At 41.5% G+C, this 18,343-nt stretch overlaps 1 protein-coding gene across 5 annotated transcripts in view; it reads right to left on the minus strand.

Annotated features, from left to right (window-relative positions):
- Positions 1 to 18,343, minus strand: part of LOC103391965 (rho GTPase-activating protein 20-like) — a 56,943-nt gene that overhangs the window by 7,568 nt on the left and 31,032 nt on the right. For all 5 annotated transcript variants that reach the window (XM_025063612.1, XM_025063611.1, XM_008328466.3 and 2 more), the window contains 11 exons: positions 14,680 to 14,856; positions 13,013 to 13,162; positions 12,263 to 12,304; positions 11,678 to 11,762; positions 11,473 to 11,550; positions 11,023 to 11,089; positions 9,606 to 9,812; positions 5,034 to 5,224; positions 3,908 to 4,072; positions 3,644 to 3,753; positions 2,904 to 3,093 (listed from right to left, as the gene is read on the minus strand). In XM_025063612.1, the coding sequence (XP_024919380.1) occupies positions 2,904 to 3,093; positions 3,644 to 3,753; positions 3,908 to 4,072; positions 5,034 to 5,224; positions 9,606 to 9,812; positions 11,023 to 11,089; positions 11,473 to 11,550; positions 11,678 to 11,762; positions 12,263 to 12,304; positions 13,013 to 13,162; positions 14,680 to 14,856 (1,462 nt within the window). The remainder of the gene's footprint in view (positions 1 to 2,903; positions 3,094 to 3,643; positions 3,754 to 3,907; positions 4,073 to 5,033; positions 5,225 to 9,605; positions 9,813 to 11,022; positions 11,090 to 11,472; positions 11,551 to 11,677; positions 11,763 to 12,262; positions 12,305 to 13,012; positions 13,163 to 14,679; positions 14,857 to 18,343) is intronic.

Here is an 18,343-nt window from a genome sequence, read left to right on the forward strand (position 1 = left end):
CTGAATGAATGTTAGCTGTGTGCTCGAATGCGATAGCGACGCTGGTTGACCAAATGTTTGCACTTCGAAAGGCAGACATTTACCTCCATCCAACAAAAAAATTCCACCATTTTAGCAGCAAACTGAGGTGCAACTCAGTCCTGTCGTTTCTTTAAAAATATAGAACATATTTATTTGTGTTTCCCTTGAAACATTAACCTAATAATCACCCCCCCCAAAAAAAACAACAAGAGACTGATTCACAGGCAGCACAGAGACATTCAGAGTGTGTTTGTGTGTGGGTTGAGCGATGACCCACTGATGCACAGCGATAACAGCTGTTCATTCACACACCAGGACATCTGCAGTTAACGCAGGTTTCCTCACATCCAGCAGTGGTTTGAATCTTAAATCAGGGGTGTCACAGTCTTTGGTTCAGGGGCCACATACAGCCTGATTAGGTGTCAAGTGGGCCGGACCAGTACAATCATCACATAATTACCTATAAATAGCAATAAGTCTGTATTTTTCCCCTTTGTTTTCATGCAAAGAACACGTATAGTAGAAAATATTCATCAAACATCACGGACATGTTTGATGAAAATTTCAAAATTCATTAAGTGGGCCGGATTGAACCATCCTAGTGGGCCGATTTTGGCCCACGGGCCGCATGTTTGGCACCACTGCTTCGAGACATGAGCGGCTCAGAAGAGGCAGAGTTGATGGATGGATGGATGGATGGATGGATGGATGATACGGTGGATAAATGAATGCATGTTTGGATAGATGGTGAAAGCCCCTGTGGCCTGGGGGCTCCTCTTTTTGCACAGCGTGCTGTTCAACACGTACCATGGCTGTGTGATTGACAGCCAGGAATGCTGAGTGAGTATTTGAAGAGCAGGCGAGAAGGTGAAACGTGAAAATGAAGAATGCAGGCACGGAGGAGAGAAGATGAAGTGGAAGAGCAAGAACGGGCCCTTAAACGTTACCTAAAACAGGTACAACGTACAAAGCTAACCCAGCCCTGGGGTGAGACCCACAACCTATTTCATCTGGTCCACATGCAGCATTGAATTGTTGACCTGATAGTAGTCCTCATCTAGAATATAAAGATCTATTCCTGGTTACCAAATTCTAAGACAAAATTAGTTTCTTTTAGCTAATGATTGGCCCGAATTCTGAAAACCAGACAGAAGATATGGGTCTCAGTGAGTTTCTGCTACAGATCCAGTAAATATGTTTATATGTTTATAATATTATATTATGGGATGTCCAATAATATCGGTCGACCGATGTTAGCATAAATAGGTAATATCAGTAAGAAACGTAATCATTTTTTTTCTCCGATAATGAAAACCCAATAGTAATTCCTGCGTTAGCCCAGATGATGTGAGCTAAAAATGTGATATTAAAAGTGGACTACTGTCATTGTGACACTGCACACGATGAAATGCGTCCTCTGCCTTTAACCAAAACAAAGCATATATTTGTATCAGTTGATACCGAAAACGGAAATCAAGCGTTTGGACCGTTATCCTCTAAAATTCTACAAACTAGGATCAGTTTCTGATGCAAATCAGTAGAAAACAAACCTACTACATTTTTGATTCTTTGTTTTAAACAAACAGAAAAACCCCAACTGAAAACAGACCAGGGCTCTTGTGGCACACAGTTACCATGACTGTCCAGTTACAGTAACGTAGACTTACACATCGAACAACTACAGAGGAAAGCTAATCTCCAACGGGCTAACGGGTTAGCCATGAATGCAAATCCATAACAACAAGCTCGACGAGACTAACGACAGTAAAGTTGTCCAAGCGACTGAGTATAGGTGCTTGCCAAACACACACACACACAAACACACTGTAGTAGCAACCACCCACGGAGACTGTGTGTAACTCAATAAGTCAATAACTTTCCACACAGACCGCACAAACCAAAGGCTTTGTTCTGTCTCCTTGATGTCTCAATGACTACATGAAGGGCTGTTGTGGTAGAGGAGTGGGGGGGGACGGGGACGGGGACGGAGGTAAAAGGACTTCCTCTGTGAGTTGTAGCTGCTCCACTTCTGCTGTTATTTCAGGTTATAAGAACAGGCTAGCTGGCAGTATGTGGAGCAACGCTAGCTTAGTTAAGTCATTTAAACCAAGTACAAAGAAAATAAAACTGTAGTACAAAATGGTCACTTTCACCAGGACCAGAGTGGAAACTCTTGAGTGACTCAGTCTCAGTGAGTTTGACGTGTTTGACAATGTAACTGCGTGCGCGCGCGTGTGTGTGTGTGTGTGTGTAAGAAGCCCCTGGTTACAGGTCGACCCTCACATCCTTAGGGGAAACTTTCATTCTGCTGACGAATGGATTTCAGGAGTGGCAGCGATAACATGAGCCTGTGAACACACGCGTGCACCAACGGTGTGTGTTACGGTTACACACATAACACAAAACCATGTCTTTGTCTCCACAGGTCCACACTCTGTCGCTCTACGGGGGTATATCTGAAGTGTCAGCTGCCTCTTTTTTTTTTAATTTTTGATGATTGATGTGTTTTTCTACACGTTTATGAGAATCTTAAATTGTCTTTATTTTAATAATTTATTTGACTATTTACCCAATTGGCCCAATGTTTATTATCATTTTTTTGGGGACTAACTTCACGTTTCGGAACATAAGTAACAGTTTGGCTATTGGCCCAATGTTTATTATCATTTTTTTTGGGGACTAACTTCACGGAACATAAGTAACAGTTTGGCTTACATTTACTGCTACGGCAACTGTTTCTGTTTTATTCCTGGCTCGTTTTATCTCTTCTCAAAGCCCATTTTGGACGGATACTTAAACCGTCTGTCATCAGACGGAAATTCCACACAGTTATAGGGAAATTTGAATGTGTAGGTTTGCGAATATATTCCGATTTTTCTTACCGTTTTCATCCCCTCTCCCTCCATCTCGGGGCTGCTGGGTGCTGGAGCCCAAAGCATGCTGGGAGCAATGCAAACGGACAGATTGAAGGCGTTCATCTGGTTGTCGTGGGCGTTGCCCTGGATGCGGTGCAGGATGGCGATGACGTGACGCAGGAGGAGGAGGTTCTCACTGGGCAGCAGGTTCAGTAACCTGAGAGAGAGACAATAATGAACGGAACGTACCTTTACGTACGCTTTAGTACTAGACTTGAGTTATACTTTGCATACAGATAGAGACGTTGCTATAGATATATATAACTAAATATAAAAATAAATGATAGTGTATTTGAAGTGTGTTGTGAGAAAATTCAAACATACAAAAATGCATTTCTGACTACAGATTCCACAGGATTTCTTGCTGGAGCTATTGAATCGTTGCCTACCCGTATTTCCTAAGCAAAAGGAATTCAGTTTGTTGATTTTGGATTGAAAATATTACACACACACACACATACGCGCGCAGTCTTTTCCTTTCTCTCCAGACATAAACATTATGTAATTTGAATCAAAACAAAATATTGCCACACTACGAAGACGGGCTTCAACAACACAGATTTTTTTCTTCCTGATTTTTCCTTTAATTTGTCACTGGACTGCAGAGTGAATATCTGTGTAACTTACCGTGTTTGATTATTTTGCTTGGATTTCTGCAGGTTTTTCCAATAAAAATAAAAAAAGAGGGAGTGTGTGTGTGTGTTTACCTCTGGACACCCTGCGTCCTCTCCTCCACTTCCTCCGCCTCCATTACTTCCATCCACTGCTCGTACAAATTCACACACAACAGGTTTCCTGGGATGTTCCTCATAAAGTCCTGTCATCGGAAAAAAAACAAAAAAAAAAAAAAAAAAAACAGGTATAGGGTGAGGATTAAAAGTAAGTATTTTTTTTGAAAAGTTCAGTAAAGTATGTAAGGATGTCTCTGTGAAAACCAGAGTGTGTGTGTGAGTGTGTGTGTGTGTGTGTACCTTGAGGACAGCAGCAATGATGAACACAGACTGGTGTGAGATCTCGGGATCCTCGGCCCCACTGTCCAGTCGGTCTCTGAGCTCCCTGCAGGCTTTAGCCCCGGCCGACCGCCTGAAGACGCCCTTGGTGTACGGACCCTCCAGATACAGGAAGACCAACATGTCCTAGAAATATGTAGAATATTAGAATCATTCAACCCTTTCTCCAGCAAGAATAAGTGGTAAACAACAGCTGAATGAGAACCAGTTTGACTTCCTTGTCCTCAGAGATCGTTGATCTGCTGAAGCCTTTATAAGTAAAGGTAACAAATGCTATTACACACAAATACATCCAGCAGCTGTTCAGCCACTTTTATTCATATTAGTCAATTTTAATGTTTTACCTCGACAATATAAGCTGTGTATTTATGAGGGATGTCCGATAATATTGGCCTGATCTTAGCATAATGATGTAAAATCTGTAAGAATATACTTTTTAATAAATGAGAACCTGATGCTTTTTGTTTCGCCAAATATTCTGGAGTTGCTTGTGGAGTTGCTCCAGTGGGGCATCACAATAAAAGTAATGTGTTCGCCCGACCGGAGAAATGTGATGTTGGGGGGAAAAACGGCAAACAAGGTCAACAGTAAATCAGCAGCTATACCAGGCGTGGGCAAATCTTTTTTGACTTGCAGGCCACAATTGGTCCTAAAATTTAATGGGGGGGGGTCAGACTATAGGGAAAACGTAGGCATTGCAGGGAAAAGGCAAAACGTGTAATCACAATATGCTACACCATCTATAGGGAAAACGTACTGTTTGGCGGGCCAGATTACGAAGCTGAATGGGCCGTATCTGGCCCCCGGACCTTAGTTTGCCCATGCCTGAGCTATACCGTAAAGTCAGAGTCTTAAAATGGAAACGTTCTCTGTGACGAAGGTTGGATTTTTCTGTCGTTGTTTTGGATCAAAAATATAGTCTAACTGTGTTTAATGATTAGAAGGGAGATGTCAGAGTTTCATTATTGACCAAAGGGCTCCTGCTTCCTCTGCCCCACTGTTCCCTCTGTGACCTCTAACCTTCCTGTAACCCCTCCCCCAGACAGGGTCCTGACCCTGGTAACGTACGACCCCCAGCTGGACTCACCATGATAGGTTTGGGCAGGCCGTGCTCCGCAGAGCAGAGGAAGCTCAGCGGACGGCCGAAGAGTTGTCCCTGGGTGTGGGACAGCGTCGTCGGGGACAGAGGCAGGCCGTCCAGCTGTGAGCTGGAGCCTCTCCAGAAGGGCCAGTTAATCAGAGACCTCTTTCTCTTGAAGGTCTTCTGCTGACCATGTTCTGCAGAGACACAGTAGAAGAGGAGGTTGGAACTGAAGTTTGTGGTATGCACCGATGTGTGTGCGTGTGAGAGAGAGTTTGTGTACTCTCCGCGGCGCCCCGTCACCATGTCGACCTGTCGTGTTTACCCATCAGTCTGTAGGTTTTTCCCGCACGTTCCCGGTGATGTAACAGCTCAGCGTGTTCTCGCTCTTATGAAACTGCATACTGAGCGTGCGACGGAGTGCACCTTAATTAAAACCAACCACAAACATTTACGCTCTGAGGATAAACTCAACATGATCAACTGTCCACACTGGGTCACGCCGAGGACTAATGGACGATAACCAGCCCGAGGGACGGAGCAAAACACTCCTTGACTTTTCTAATAAAATACACAACCGCCTTCATCTATTAAATACTTTCTAATGTTTAATTCCAGGCTGAAAAACCAAGATATCAAAATTTAAAAAATGCAACTTTTAGCTAAAGTGGACAGAGTAAACCAGGAGCTAAACTGACATTTGTTGAGTTTCTCTGTGGAATTCTGGGATAAGAAAAAGCTCATGTTTGCTAATGTTATAGCTACTTAATACTGAGTTCATCAAACATTGACCAACAGTTGAGACTAGAAGTCTTTAGTTTATACCGGGAGTTATTATTGGCTAACAATTACGTACTGGTTTTTTGCCGTATTTTGAGTCCAATTTAAATTATTCCGGCAAACTTTAACCGATACGCGGTACGCCTGTATTATAGTTTTCTCTCTCTATTAATATTTGAGCGACGTGGCACTCGCTTTAAAAGAACTTCGGCTACATTCTAAGGACATTTTGCTTTAAGCTCATGTTGATAAAGTCACAGTCATGTGATTTAACGCAGGACAGCTCCTGTTTTTTTTTTTTTTCTCCCTTCTCTCGGCTGGAGTTAGTTTCCGTGAGGATTAACTTTAACACTAAATAGTCGCTGTGGTTTTTTAACACACACACACACACACACATCACCATGCAGTTTCATAACAGGTCATGTTATGTCTGAGGTAAAGCAGACAACAGGATGAACACATACCACGGCAGGTACATGCGGTAACTTCGACTAATGAGCACACCACAGGACACATCGTGTCCTCACAACATTCAAAGGATCTAATACTACGTCTACGCTAAAGGTTAGAAATGAGCACAGAGATAGAGCAGCTAGCGATACTCCAAAAGTGGTACGAAAACCAAATTTGTCTATAGCTAAAAGCTAGCCCGGAGGATAGAAAGCTAAAAGTTAACGAAGACAAATCTAGAAAGGTTTCAATGTTAGGATGAAATTCCCATGGAGATAATCCAGAGTGTTTAATGGCAACGTTTCAACGGGTCGCAAATAAAAGTTAATTTAAGATTTGCTACAAACCTTTTTTTTATTTATGAGAGAGCAATAAAGTTTGGATTTAAAACCTTGGAGCAGCAGATGTATTTATTTTGGACGCTCAGTTAGGAGCAGGGTTGAGTGAAAATGACTGCGATGTTATTAGGTTAAAGAGAAATCAGCAGGTTAATGGATTATGAAAACAACGGCAGAAATATGTTGGATCACAGCGACTCCAAAATACCTGCGTGAACCACTGACATCTGTAAATTTGTACCTACAGTAAATCCCTCACCGAGCGCCGGCGCTAACATTTTTAATGGCAGCGGCTTTGATTTGCCAACAGTCCTGAAACGATAACATTGATTTCTATTACACAATCGTGATTTACACGTGAGGGTGGAGTCCTCCGAACAAACAAGAGATTCTTCAGTAGGGCGGAGGACCTGTCAGTCCAAAATTGCATCCAAGTCATACTTCGCATACAATCCGTGTATTTTTTTTTTTTTTTAATGTTTTAAAAGATCTTCCATGGTGTCGTGCCCAGACACACTGTGGAACAATGTTTAGCAGTAACAGAGACGGCGGCAGGTTCTGGAACGTCTCAGCAGGTTTTGCCACCAGTGAAACAACACGACCTCGCTGTGTGCATCAGGAATTACATCATTTGAACAAGAGGATGGAGGAGGGCAGAAAGGAACCAGAAGAACGCTCTGTGCCCCGTAAAATCAAACACTGACGAGATGCAGCTCATATCTACACAGTTAATCACTGAGTAGAAAAAGCAAAAAAAAAAGTATCTGTTGTGAAAAGGTTTGGGGTCTAAGACCTAACAATGATATGGGGCCGTCATCCATGAGGTCCATCACCCACCAGTACGACCATGTGGTCTAGTGTTGAACTGAATACCGGACTTAGCCTAACCACTTCACCGCCATCCATTTTCATCCGCTTATCCGTTACTGGGTCGTGGGGGGCAGCTCCGTACCAACCCTGAACCTTCCTGCGGTTGGTGAGTCCACTGGAAGGTACTAACCGCCCTAACCGGGATTCAATCTTGCCCAGGAGGTGAACCCTGGGACATTGCCTCTGGACCAAAGCGCCTCCTATATCTAGGCAATTTCTAAACAATTTGGTTATTTGTTCCTACAGCGCGACGTAACTCAATTTTCAGAATTCACATACTGTCCATAAGTCCACATGTCACTCAGCTACGCTAACACAGCGGTAACATCATAATCTAGGACACGGAGGAGTTTGACTTATGCCTGGGAGCCATAACGAAGGGCAAAAAGTTCCCCAAGAAAAAAACGACAACCGATGAATGTTAGCGACATTCGTCCGCTCCGCTCACAAACAAGTTTGCACAGAAAGTAGCTGCTGAGTTTCAACACCAAACATCGGAATGTCTTAATGAATTTATACGAGATGGCGAGGTAACCAGGACGTCGTAAACCGAGGACCCGCAGTAATCTGAAGTGTAAAATCGTTCATAAGCTACAATTTTGAATTGTGAAGGCCTCTGGGACTGAGGCTCTGTAAGTAGGCCTGAGCATGGACCTCAAGATTTTTGGTATTCAGGAAATAAAGGAACCTCTGCTCGCTTCATTAGCTGTTTGGTTTTGGGTGTTAACCCTCGGGCCTTTGTGGCGGCTGGATGTTGCGTAAGACGCTGTTGTGCTAGAGGCAAAAGAATCTGAGGCAAAACTTGTGGTTAGAAAAGTGGAGCCTCCTCGTTCTGGAATCACACACACACTGATATTTTCTCCTCAATTTGTTTCCCCTCCTAAAGCCATGTCCCGCTCCTTTCTATTACTCCGTCCTCTGCCTCAGTCTGTCCCCTCTGTCAAACCCTGTCTCTCTTTCCATCTGTTATTTCTTTTTCCTTCACCTCCGCTGACCTTCAGACTCACCGCAGGGCTGCGTCGCCTCTTTTTTCCTCTTCTCACACTCGTCCGTCCCTGCTGGGGCTTTCTGGCTCTTTCATACAATAGATGTCTCTATTTTGATACAGTGTCTGTCCCAACCTCTGCCGTAACCCCTCTATCCGCTCACATCTCCGTTCCCACCATTCTCCGTGTCACCTTCTCCCCATCCATTCATCCTGACAAAACCAAACACTAACAACGCAGCGAGGAAATCGTTTGATTGAAAGTGAAACAGTTGATGAGGAAGCTTTTTTTTTTGTTCTGCATCAACACTTCTGCATCCTCAAACTTCCTCCTGTGGTTTCAGATAAAATTGGGGTCAGATCTTTATGCTGGCATTGAAAAAACAAAACAAAAAAACAACAACAACACGCCGGGATTGGCTGTTGATCCCGACCAAAACATTTTTTCGCTTTAGCTCAACCGCTAAAATACATGTCTGATTCCTGTCGAATTTTCTCTTGGTCCAAATAAAGTCTGTCGGCCACACTCACTGATATTTCTTTGTCTTTGAGAAGAAAAAGAAGGAGGAATCATGTAGAACAATAAACCAGTATCATACGAGCGAAACAAAAACAATTTCAGAATCAAAAGTTTGAGACAACTAGTCACAAGGTTCCCACTTAGGGGGACAATTTAGGAAAGGAACCAAACACAACAGAAGGACAAAAAAAAGAAGGAAGTTAGGCAAAGAAGTTACATAAATGCTAGCCAACTAACAGCTAGCAGTTAGCTTAGTTAACTTTCTGGCAGAGGGGGAATGACCCCGTCATGACCTCTTAACACCAAAGTTTGTGTACCTAGGAACTCTGCTTACCCTTCAATACGATAGTTTATGGTATGACATGCAGGAATTTGTTTCCTACCTTCACTATTTGTTTATGTAAATGTTTCCCTGACCATGAGTTCCTTCCGTATCCATGAGCTAATATCAAACATTTTCTCTACATATTTTGGATACGTTTTATAATCCTGAACTTAGTGTGTCTTAGCTGAACCTGTTGACGGATTCACCTTTGTCCTGTTCCATGTCTCCTAATGAAAACCTAATGTTTCCTTGACTGTCAAAACCTCATCACACATTAAAAAAAAAAAAGCATTCTGTTTGACTGTCTTACCGAAGAGTTGAGCCATCCCTGGAACTACTTTGTTGGGTTTGAGGATGAACTGGCACTGGGTGTCGGGCGGCAGACACTGGTCTAGCAGCAGAACCTCTGGGCAGTCCATGGGACTCTGTGGGTCTAACCCAACTCCTCCTTGGCCTCCACCGCCGTTACCGCCGTCCCGAATGTGACTCATCTTGATGCTGAAGGGAAACTCGTGGCCTGAATGAGAAGGTTGGATTCAGAGGGTTTGGGGTTACTCTGATCTGTGAGATTACAACACGGAATTAGCGCAGAGGCGGCCTCTTAGCGATTTCATGTGGATTTTAATGAACAGAAACTATCACAACAAAACAAGAGTGCGTGACCGCTGTGACAACACTAATTGAAACGCTACCAGATGCGAAGACTGGTGTTGTACCCTCGAGCGTGGAACCCCCCACTGTGAACAATCTCTGCTCCACTTTCCGAAAAAAAAGAAACAACTTCTAAACTTCAAATGATGCATATGAATTATCTCATTAGAGGCGTATATGGTCTTGTTCTGAATTCCGTACATTTTCTGCATTTTAAAATATTTTTTTGTTGGCTGTCGTTGTGGAGATTTCACTCGGGAATGTCTGGAAGAGTAACCTCAGAGCCCGAGGCGGAAAGTGAACGTACGTGATTTATAACCTGAGACTGTGACACGGAGCCAGTACATGGTGTTCAAGTGAAACTGAATTATTGTGGCAATTTGATTAAAACTACATTTTAATAGGCAATATTGAAGTGAAGTACTAGGAATAGTACTTCTGAACTTCTGGACCTCTGGACCTGGACTCTCCCTTTTTTTCTCCATGTCCTCCTTTGTGAATTGTCTTGCATTAATAACGTTGGATAAAATCAGGGGTCTGAGAGCTACTCCAAGGATACTCGTTGGATAAGATCAGGGGTCTGAGAGCTACAAGGATACTCAGTAATACGAAGAGCTACTTGTTTTTAATACATACTTCCTGAACATTGTAATAATAATCAGTTCTGGGACACACAATAGTAGACGCTGTTCTTACCATCGTCATTGCACATATTTGAATATCATTACAAGTGGAACTGATTCAAAAAGGACAGTTTTTGACCCTCTTGTTGATTAGCTTTATTTTAAGAACCTACCCCATGGGCACCTTAGGTAGTCCACAGGGGCTACCAGGTGCACCACGTTGGTGACCCCTGATCTAGAGACTCCTGTAGTGTGTCTTTTTATGACAATCTCCAGGTAAAAAAACTAACTCGATTCCATCTTTCCCTCCAGCTTGGGCTTAGCCACGTTATACTGTTTCCCCTACAAAGCCTGCACGAACATCCTGTACTTTTCTGCCACTCCCTACTGATCCTAAATGACGTCATTTTAAATATTTTTTTTGTAAATAAAAAAGCTGATATTTAAGCTCACCTATTAAAGGATATGGCGGGTCATCCTTACTGGAGCTCACCCACAAGCGATGGTCTTTAACACAGCCCTGAACAGAAAAGAAAAAACAGATACTAAACTTTAGAAATCACTTCAATATCAAATGCAGTATATCCTGATACAGTTATGCAACCAAAATAGCTGGTAACATATTTAAAAGGCCTGATACAGTTATGCAACCAAAATAGCGTATTTAAAAGTCTTCTCTACTCAATGACTCAATACTATATAAACTTTCTTAATCCTCAGAGAAGGTTTTCTGTCATTAGATGCAGATGTTTAACTTGAGTCCGTTTCTCCAATCCAGAGCGAGCGGCTCCAGCTGAGGCCACTTCTTCATATCGCTGCTGCGCCTGCAGCTCTTTTCCACATCACATCATAGTAAAACAACTGGATGTGATCAGCATTAGAGACGGATCATTGGTTACTCACTGAAATGCCAAACTGCAGCAGAGCCATGCGAATGACATCAGTGGTGGTGTCCATGTTGTTCACCGCCAGCGTCTTGGCCTGGTTTGAGAAAGTTGGGATGTTTAATGTCGTTAATAAGTTTGCAGAAATCCTTAATGATCCCCACAGGGAGAGATTAGATTCATCACATCATATTTGTTTCTGTGCTGGATGAAGCGATACATACGTATGCACAGTTCCCAATATCCTTGGCAAATATCTTGAGGGGAATTGTCTTGGGTTCGTCTCTCTCTTTTCCCTCAGCTAAACGACTGAATGTTGAAGGAAAGAGGAAATGAGACATTGGGTTTTAGTCAAAATCCAAACAATAAGAGAAACTCAAATGATAATCAATACCGTGTTAAAAACCGACAAAAGAAAAGAAAAATACCTGAAGGATAGCTATTAAAAAGTAGTATTTAACTACGAATTAGCAGCAAAATTGCTTTAGCATTTAGCATTAGGGTCTTTAAGTCAACGCTAGAGACACATGTTAGCGTTAGCCGTACATCCAGGACAGTTCACCAGTGCCTCTCTGTCAAAACAGTCGGAGACATAAACTACTTATGGAATATTTAGATTAGTCATAATTAACCTAAACCCCAGATGACACACAACAAAGAGCTAAAACGTAGCTACAAAGAAATGCTACATAAACTATATCAATTTAAGCTAACGCCAGACAGTTACAAAACCGTCTGGCCCATAAGCCTGGAGGTGTGGTAAAAATCAACTAATTAAAATCCAAGTAGTTTCACTTTTTTTTTTTTACCTTTTGATGAGCGTTAGCCATTTCTCCTTAATCTCCTTGGAGCTAAAGAAGAGCAAGAAAAAAAGACAGGGATAAATCATCACATACAGCGTGTATGTTTATTTTTTACACTTATGTCAGTTTAACTAGGTACAAGCCGCAGACTTGGCCCCAGGCGTCAGATTTCTACTGCCGGAATCTGACAGATGGGAATTTGTATGCACAGTAATTGGCGCAGGTGCAATTATAGATCACAGCAATAAGTATATATATATATACGACTGTGTTTGCATGTTGGCTCAAGCGCGGCTATTAACTGATGATGGATGAGTACATTTCACGACTAGGAACTGCTTGAAGCCTGAGCGCTGGAATATTTGCTTTGCTCTTGGCTTCCACAGTGAGTCCCCTACTGTGATGTACATCTGCAGACCAGGACATGGTGTGTCCTCTGATGTCAGCACGAGTCGCTCATAAAGCTCGAGATTAAAATATTAAATAACTTGCACACATGCAGCTGAACACAATATGGTTATATAAGAGTTAGTAAGGGACACTGGAAGACCAATTACTGGTTTAAATCGAATAATCCTGGGAAAACAATGAGTCATTCTGCAGGGATTAGTCTTTTTCAACATGTAATAACGCACTATTTGGTACCAAAGGAAACCGTTTATTGAGAAATTACAAAGAGCCACGAAAACATTCCGTCTGTCACATTCGATAAACTGCTCTGAAAACGATTCAGATATCTGTTCTTTTATTTATTACCTGAAGGTGGCGACACAGTTGCAGGTGGGCCAGCCTATGACGAAGCTCCTCTCGGGGTTGTTGGTTCCTTCGCAGACCTCGTCCAGACAGTTTGCCATCCACATCTCACAAACTCGAACCTGGGCCTTTCCTTTAAAGTGAGTCGGTGACCTGCAGGGAGAGAAAAACGCAGCGGTTGAATTCCTGATTATGACACGGAAATCACTACATAGAGGCTGACGGGATGGGGAGGTTTATTAAAATTATTTTAACATAGAAGAAAAGTGGGACCCAAGTCTAATACCACATTGGTAGTTTGAGTTCCAAACTAAGTTTCAGATATGTTTTTTTTTTTACTTCTTTCATAGAAAACATGATTTTACTTTGGTATGTCGACATTGTGGAAATGTTCATTGGCTTTGGGACAATTGTTTTAGTTTTTTGGTTTCACTTTTAATATTAGTGATGAATCGATTAAAACGTAAAACAATCAAAAAGTGACTTATGATATGCATAAGACTGGAGGATTTAGAGAAATAAAACAAAAATATATAAGTCAAAAACACACATATACATAAACATAAACACAATATAAATAAAATGGCATATAGATTGCTGCATATAAACACTGACAGATTTGTCATTCACTGAACATTTTAGCTATATACATAAACATAAACACAATATAAATAAAATGGCATATAGATTGCTGCATATAAACACTGACAGATTTGTCATTCACTGAACATTTTAGCTACAACATGCACTTAGATTAATGAAATCAATCTCAATTATTTTTTAATATGTTTTTCTTTATCTCTGACCCTTAAATCTTCTACCTCCAAGTGAAGGTGAAGATTAAGATCCAATTAACTTTCAGCTGATTAACACGAAGCTCAACCATATAGCGACCTTTTTAATATGCAAATTCAAAGTCTGGTGTTTTTTAGAAGTTAAAACATAAATATTTGGTAAATATATATTTAAAAAAAATATCCAAATGCACACATGGAATACACACGTGCCTCTGTACACATTCCTCTAACTTACCCTTTCATCAACCACAATATAATAAAACCAATGATAGGTTATGGTCGGAGCTCGAAGGGTCAGCTCCACCCCGTAGCTTTTGAGACCGACCGCAGAAGTCTCGCCGTGTCTGCACATACATGTAGGAGCGTGCATGTAGGGCAAACACATGAGGACGCAGGCCTGAGATTTGTTTATCTGTGCATTTGGTCCACGAAAGCGTAAAAAAAAAAAAAAAAAGAATTCCAGAGATTCTATTTTTAAGTGCATATTCTGTGGGCGTGGAGGCCACAAAATGCTGCAGACCCAAGTCCGGCCATCGTGGCTTTGATCTGAGCCAGGCTTCATATGGATTTAATTGGCTGGAAAATAATTATATAGTGGAGAGGAATGAGGGAGGGGGAAGTGAAAGAAGCAGCAAAAGGAGAAGATGTTGCAGCCAGAGGGGAGTTTTCAGTCTTCATTATATCATTGTATTTTTTTAACCGATGTTGGTGAAACCCGAAGACCTCTTTTGGTTTCTAAAATTTGTCTCACTTTGACTGTTTTTTTTTCCCTTCCCCTTTTGTTCCTTGTTTACGTCTGGCCTTCCCTTTTTCCTCCATCGCCACAAGAATTCTCAGACTGTCATTTCACACGACATGCACGGGGACGCTTACTTGGCCTTGGCGACGAGCAGCGTGTCCGAGAAAATGAAGAGGTGTCTCTCCTGCGTCTGCAGGCCCGTCTTCAGCTGCGCCTGGGCGTGGCCCAGGAACAGGCGGCCTGGACACTCGGCCAGGAAACTTTGGACCAGGGGACAGGACTCCGGGCTGACTGGCGTCAGGCAGCTTTCCCTGGAGGGAAGAACACAAAGGAACACACACACAAAAAGACAAACAAAGTCAAGTTTTTCAAAGATATCCCCAGAGAAGGTGAATTCTGTGGTTTGGATGTGGCTGATCAACAGGTTTTGGACCAAAGCTTTGTCTTTAACTGGACTCCAAAAACCTTCTCGCTCCGTAATTACTGCCAAACTACCTTCGAGCAAAGCACCGACGTAGCTAATTGTGTAAAACCAGTTGCCAGAAGAGTAAAAGAGGAGAACTTGTGTGTTTTATTCCAGTGCTTTTATAGAGCTACTTCTAAATGAAGGGATTTTCCAAACTCATAAAATGTGTACTGTATAACAGTGAGATGTGGACCCCTGAGGGTCACCGAGGTCCTACTGGACATTGGACCATTAATGGTAAACTACAGATCGGACGTTTGTTCGGACAGTTGCACCTAACATAGTGCAGATGAAGAAAGTGCACAAGGCACGATGCAAAAATACGTCAATATACAGATCTTTAAGTTGATAGCAACACACTTTGCACAGAAAAATAGTTTCCTGGATATTTGGGGTCATTGTGAAAAGCAGAGTATCATCTGCATAGAAAAGCACCAATAAAAATGCTGCAAATGAGTGTAAAATAGGAGCTAAACAGAACAGTATGACATAATGTTACGTTTTATGGTACAATAATAGCAGCTCAATCATATGGTCTTACTATTAAACTTCAACTGTAGCTCGAATCCATGTGCGAACGTACCAAACGTTGTGCAACCCTGACAACGACACAGTAACACAGATGTAACTAAAACACATGAGGCTCATTTTCTCTCTTCTCTTCCAAACTTAAAAAAAAAAAAAGTGCTGTGACATTCCAGTCATACTCTCAACATGAAATACAGACATCATTATTTCCCAGTATTTTTCTTCCCTGATTCTTAACAGCTGCAGCCACACACACACTTAACGAAGCGCAGTCAATAAAAATCATTGGACTTTTGGGCATTTGTTGCGAAGATTTGGCTACGAATCACGCCTTTCGTTGCATAATTGTAGCTGAAAATCTGCGGAGAATTCACGAAATCTGTCGTATAGTGTTTGATGACTCCATTAAAACAAAACAGTGCAGGGAGAACAAAAGCTTCATCACTTGTTTTTAAAGGGAATTTAGTGTCATTTAAAAAAAAAAAAATCACCACTTCTGTATCTAATTGTTTTGTCTTTATTTTCTTTCTCATTAAATGTTGATGTTCTTAGAAAAAGACTTGCCTGGTTTAAATAAAGAAAAAAAATTATCTATCTTCTGCACAGAGGAAGAGGAAATAGTTAGAGAGCTCCATCCTTTCCTGTTTACTCTCTGCTTTAAGATTCAATCTTTTCATACACACATCTCAACTTGTTTTTATATTTCACATGCACGCCATAGTTTGCTCTGTCACGCACGTGTCGTGCCCACCTCTTAGAATGGTTTTTATTTCCCAAATTAAGATGCACAGATTTTGAAGTAACATCTAGACATCACTTTTTATATTTTTATCAAAGATGAAATAAAACAATATGTCTCAAATAACCCAACGACTGCTGCTGGTTTTTCCTCCAATAATGAAAACCTGATAATGCAATGCCTGGGTGTTGCCCAGATGATGGTCTAAAATAGTTTTGAAAATTTAAAATGAAACTATTATTTGTATTGTACGCCTTCGGAAACCACGGAAGAGGTGCCCCAAGAAATGGCACCACCCTCTGAAGAGATGTCAAATCAATCATCGGCTGCGCAGTAAAAGTCATCATCACCTTCCTCTTCATCATTTTACTGCGCATGAATATGGTGTCTCTACTTCGTGGAAATTCAGTTCTCGCGGCAGGCCTTGGAACCTGTCTACTGCAATAAACGAGGGACCGCTATACAAATAAGACAGAAAAGAAAACTCCCAGCTAATCAGTAAATAAGCTAAGCTAATTTGATGGTACGATCAAGTTAATAACGAATTTGCTTAAAATGTTCGGCCACAGATTGGCCAAAGTGATGTAACAAAGTTTGCTATGAAATAGCAAAGTCATTTCAAATGCTAGCAAGCTTTTGTTTCAGCGATTGATCACTGCCATTGTTCTGTTGTTATCAGTGAGTCTGGTTCCAGGCTCCAACATCTATAAGTTTTAATCATAAACAGTGATCCAGCCCTGAACCCTTTAACAAACTCCATTGTAGAAAAAAAAAAAGGAAAACACTCAAACAAGAACAGTCCAACTCTTGCTTCTCAAATTCTGTCCAGCTCCATTGTGTAACTCGTTAGTTACATAATTATTAACAAAGACCAAGCGACCGCTCTGGACCGCTTCCCTTTTTCTTCTTTTTAAAAAAATAAATCAAAATACCGCTGACTGAATTCAATTAAATCCCTGAATGTGGCCAATTAGTCTCTAAGGCTCACATGGAATGGAGGGGCAGGGAAAAGGTCAGATGAAGTTAAGAACATCCTTTATACTCGTTTTTTTTTTTTTTTTAATCTACTGTATCAAAAAATGGCAGCCACTCATTGCCTTCTGCAGATACAGTCCTGGCTCATTGCAAAACACTCGACTATTGTTCCCTGATCCCCAGAAAATACTTTCCATGTGGTGCAGCGTGAAATTTTACCCCCTCTTTGAAAAAACATTTGCATAACAGTCTGAGTCTCTCCTAAATCAAACATTTCTTCTCCTGACTAGAACACAACACGTACATCTGTGGCCTCCACTCCTCCAGCTCAAGTTTACCCTCCTTCCCAATCACCTACAGTGTTTGTCTCCAAACGAGAACTAATTTCTTCTTATATTTACCAAGCAGTAATGAGTACCAGTTTTATTACCAGTACATTCAGTACTGATTTATTTCATCTTTATTCGAGGCGTCTCAGCCAGTAACACAACAGTAACTTTGTTGTTCTTCATCATTATACCTCAGTCCAAAATGGAGTATCTGCCAAATAAGGGAGCTGGTTCGCTACAGTCGCTGTCATTCAGATTAACTTATCAACTTATCAACCACAGGTATTATCAAGACTTAACATAAATATTAGGTATACTCATACTCCTACTCCAACACAATACTCCGTGACGAGCTTAGTGTTGAATACGCTAATGTTTCTTCTCGATTTCATATCAACGTGGATAGCTTTGCGCTAGTGGTGCCACTCAGCAGCGCGCATGAGAGGCCCAACGCGCAAAACACCGCACGAGGTGCCCAGCCACTAACCCAGCAGAACCCCAGTTCTTGCGCATCTTGTGTCCGAACAGGTGGCTAGCGTAACTCCAACGTTGTTCGCGTGTCAACAATTATCAAGCGCAAAGGTAAATTCTACAGCAAAATGAGTTTTATTTTGCGATTTGAACTGATTTTTACTAGAATTACTGTCATGTTTATTTCCTTCCTGTATTTTTTATCACACATAAAGCAATTAAAAAAACGAAGTGGATTTACATTAATTGCAATGGAAAAATTGGTTCAGGTCATGAACTGTTTGGGTCGT

The sequence above is a fragment of the Cynoglossus semilaevis genome, chromosome 16, assembly GCF_000523025.1.
Source record: "Cynoglossus semilaevis isolate Cse_v1.0 chromosome 16, Cse_v1.0, whole genome shotgun sequence".
In the NCBI taxonomy this organism is placed as follows: Eukaryota; Metazoa; Chordata; class Actinopteri; order Pleuronectiformes; family Cynoglossidae; genus Cynoglossus; species Cynoglossus semilaevis.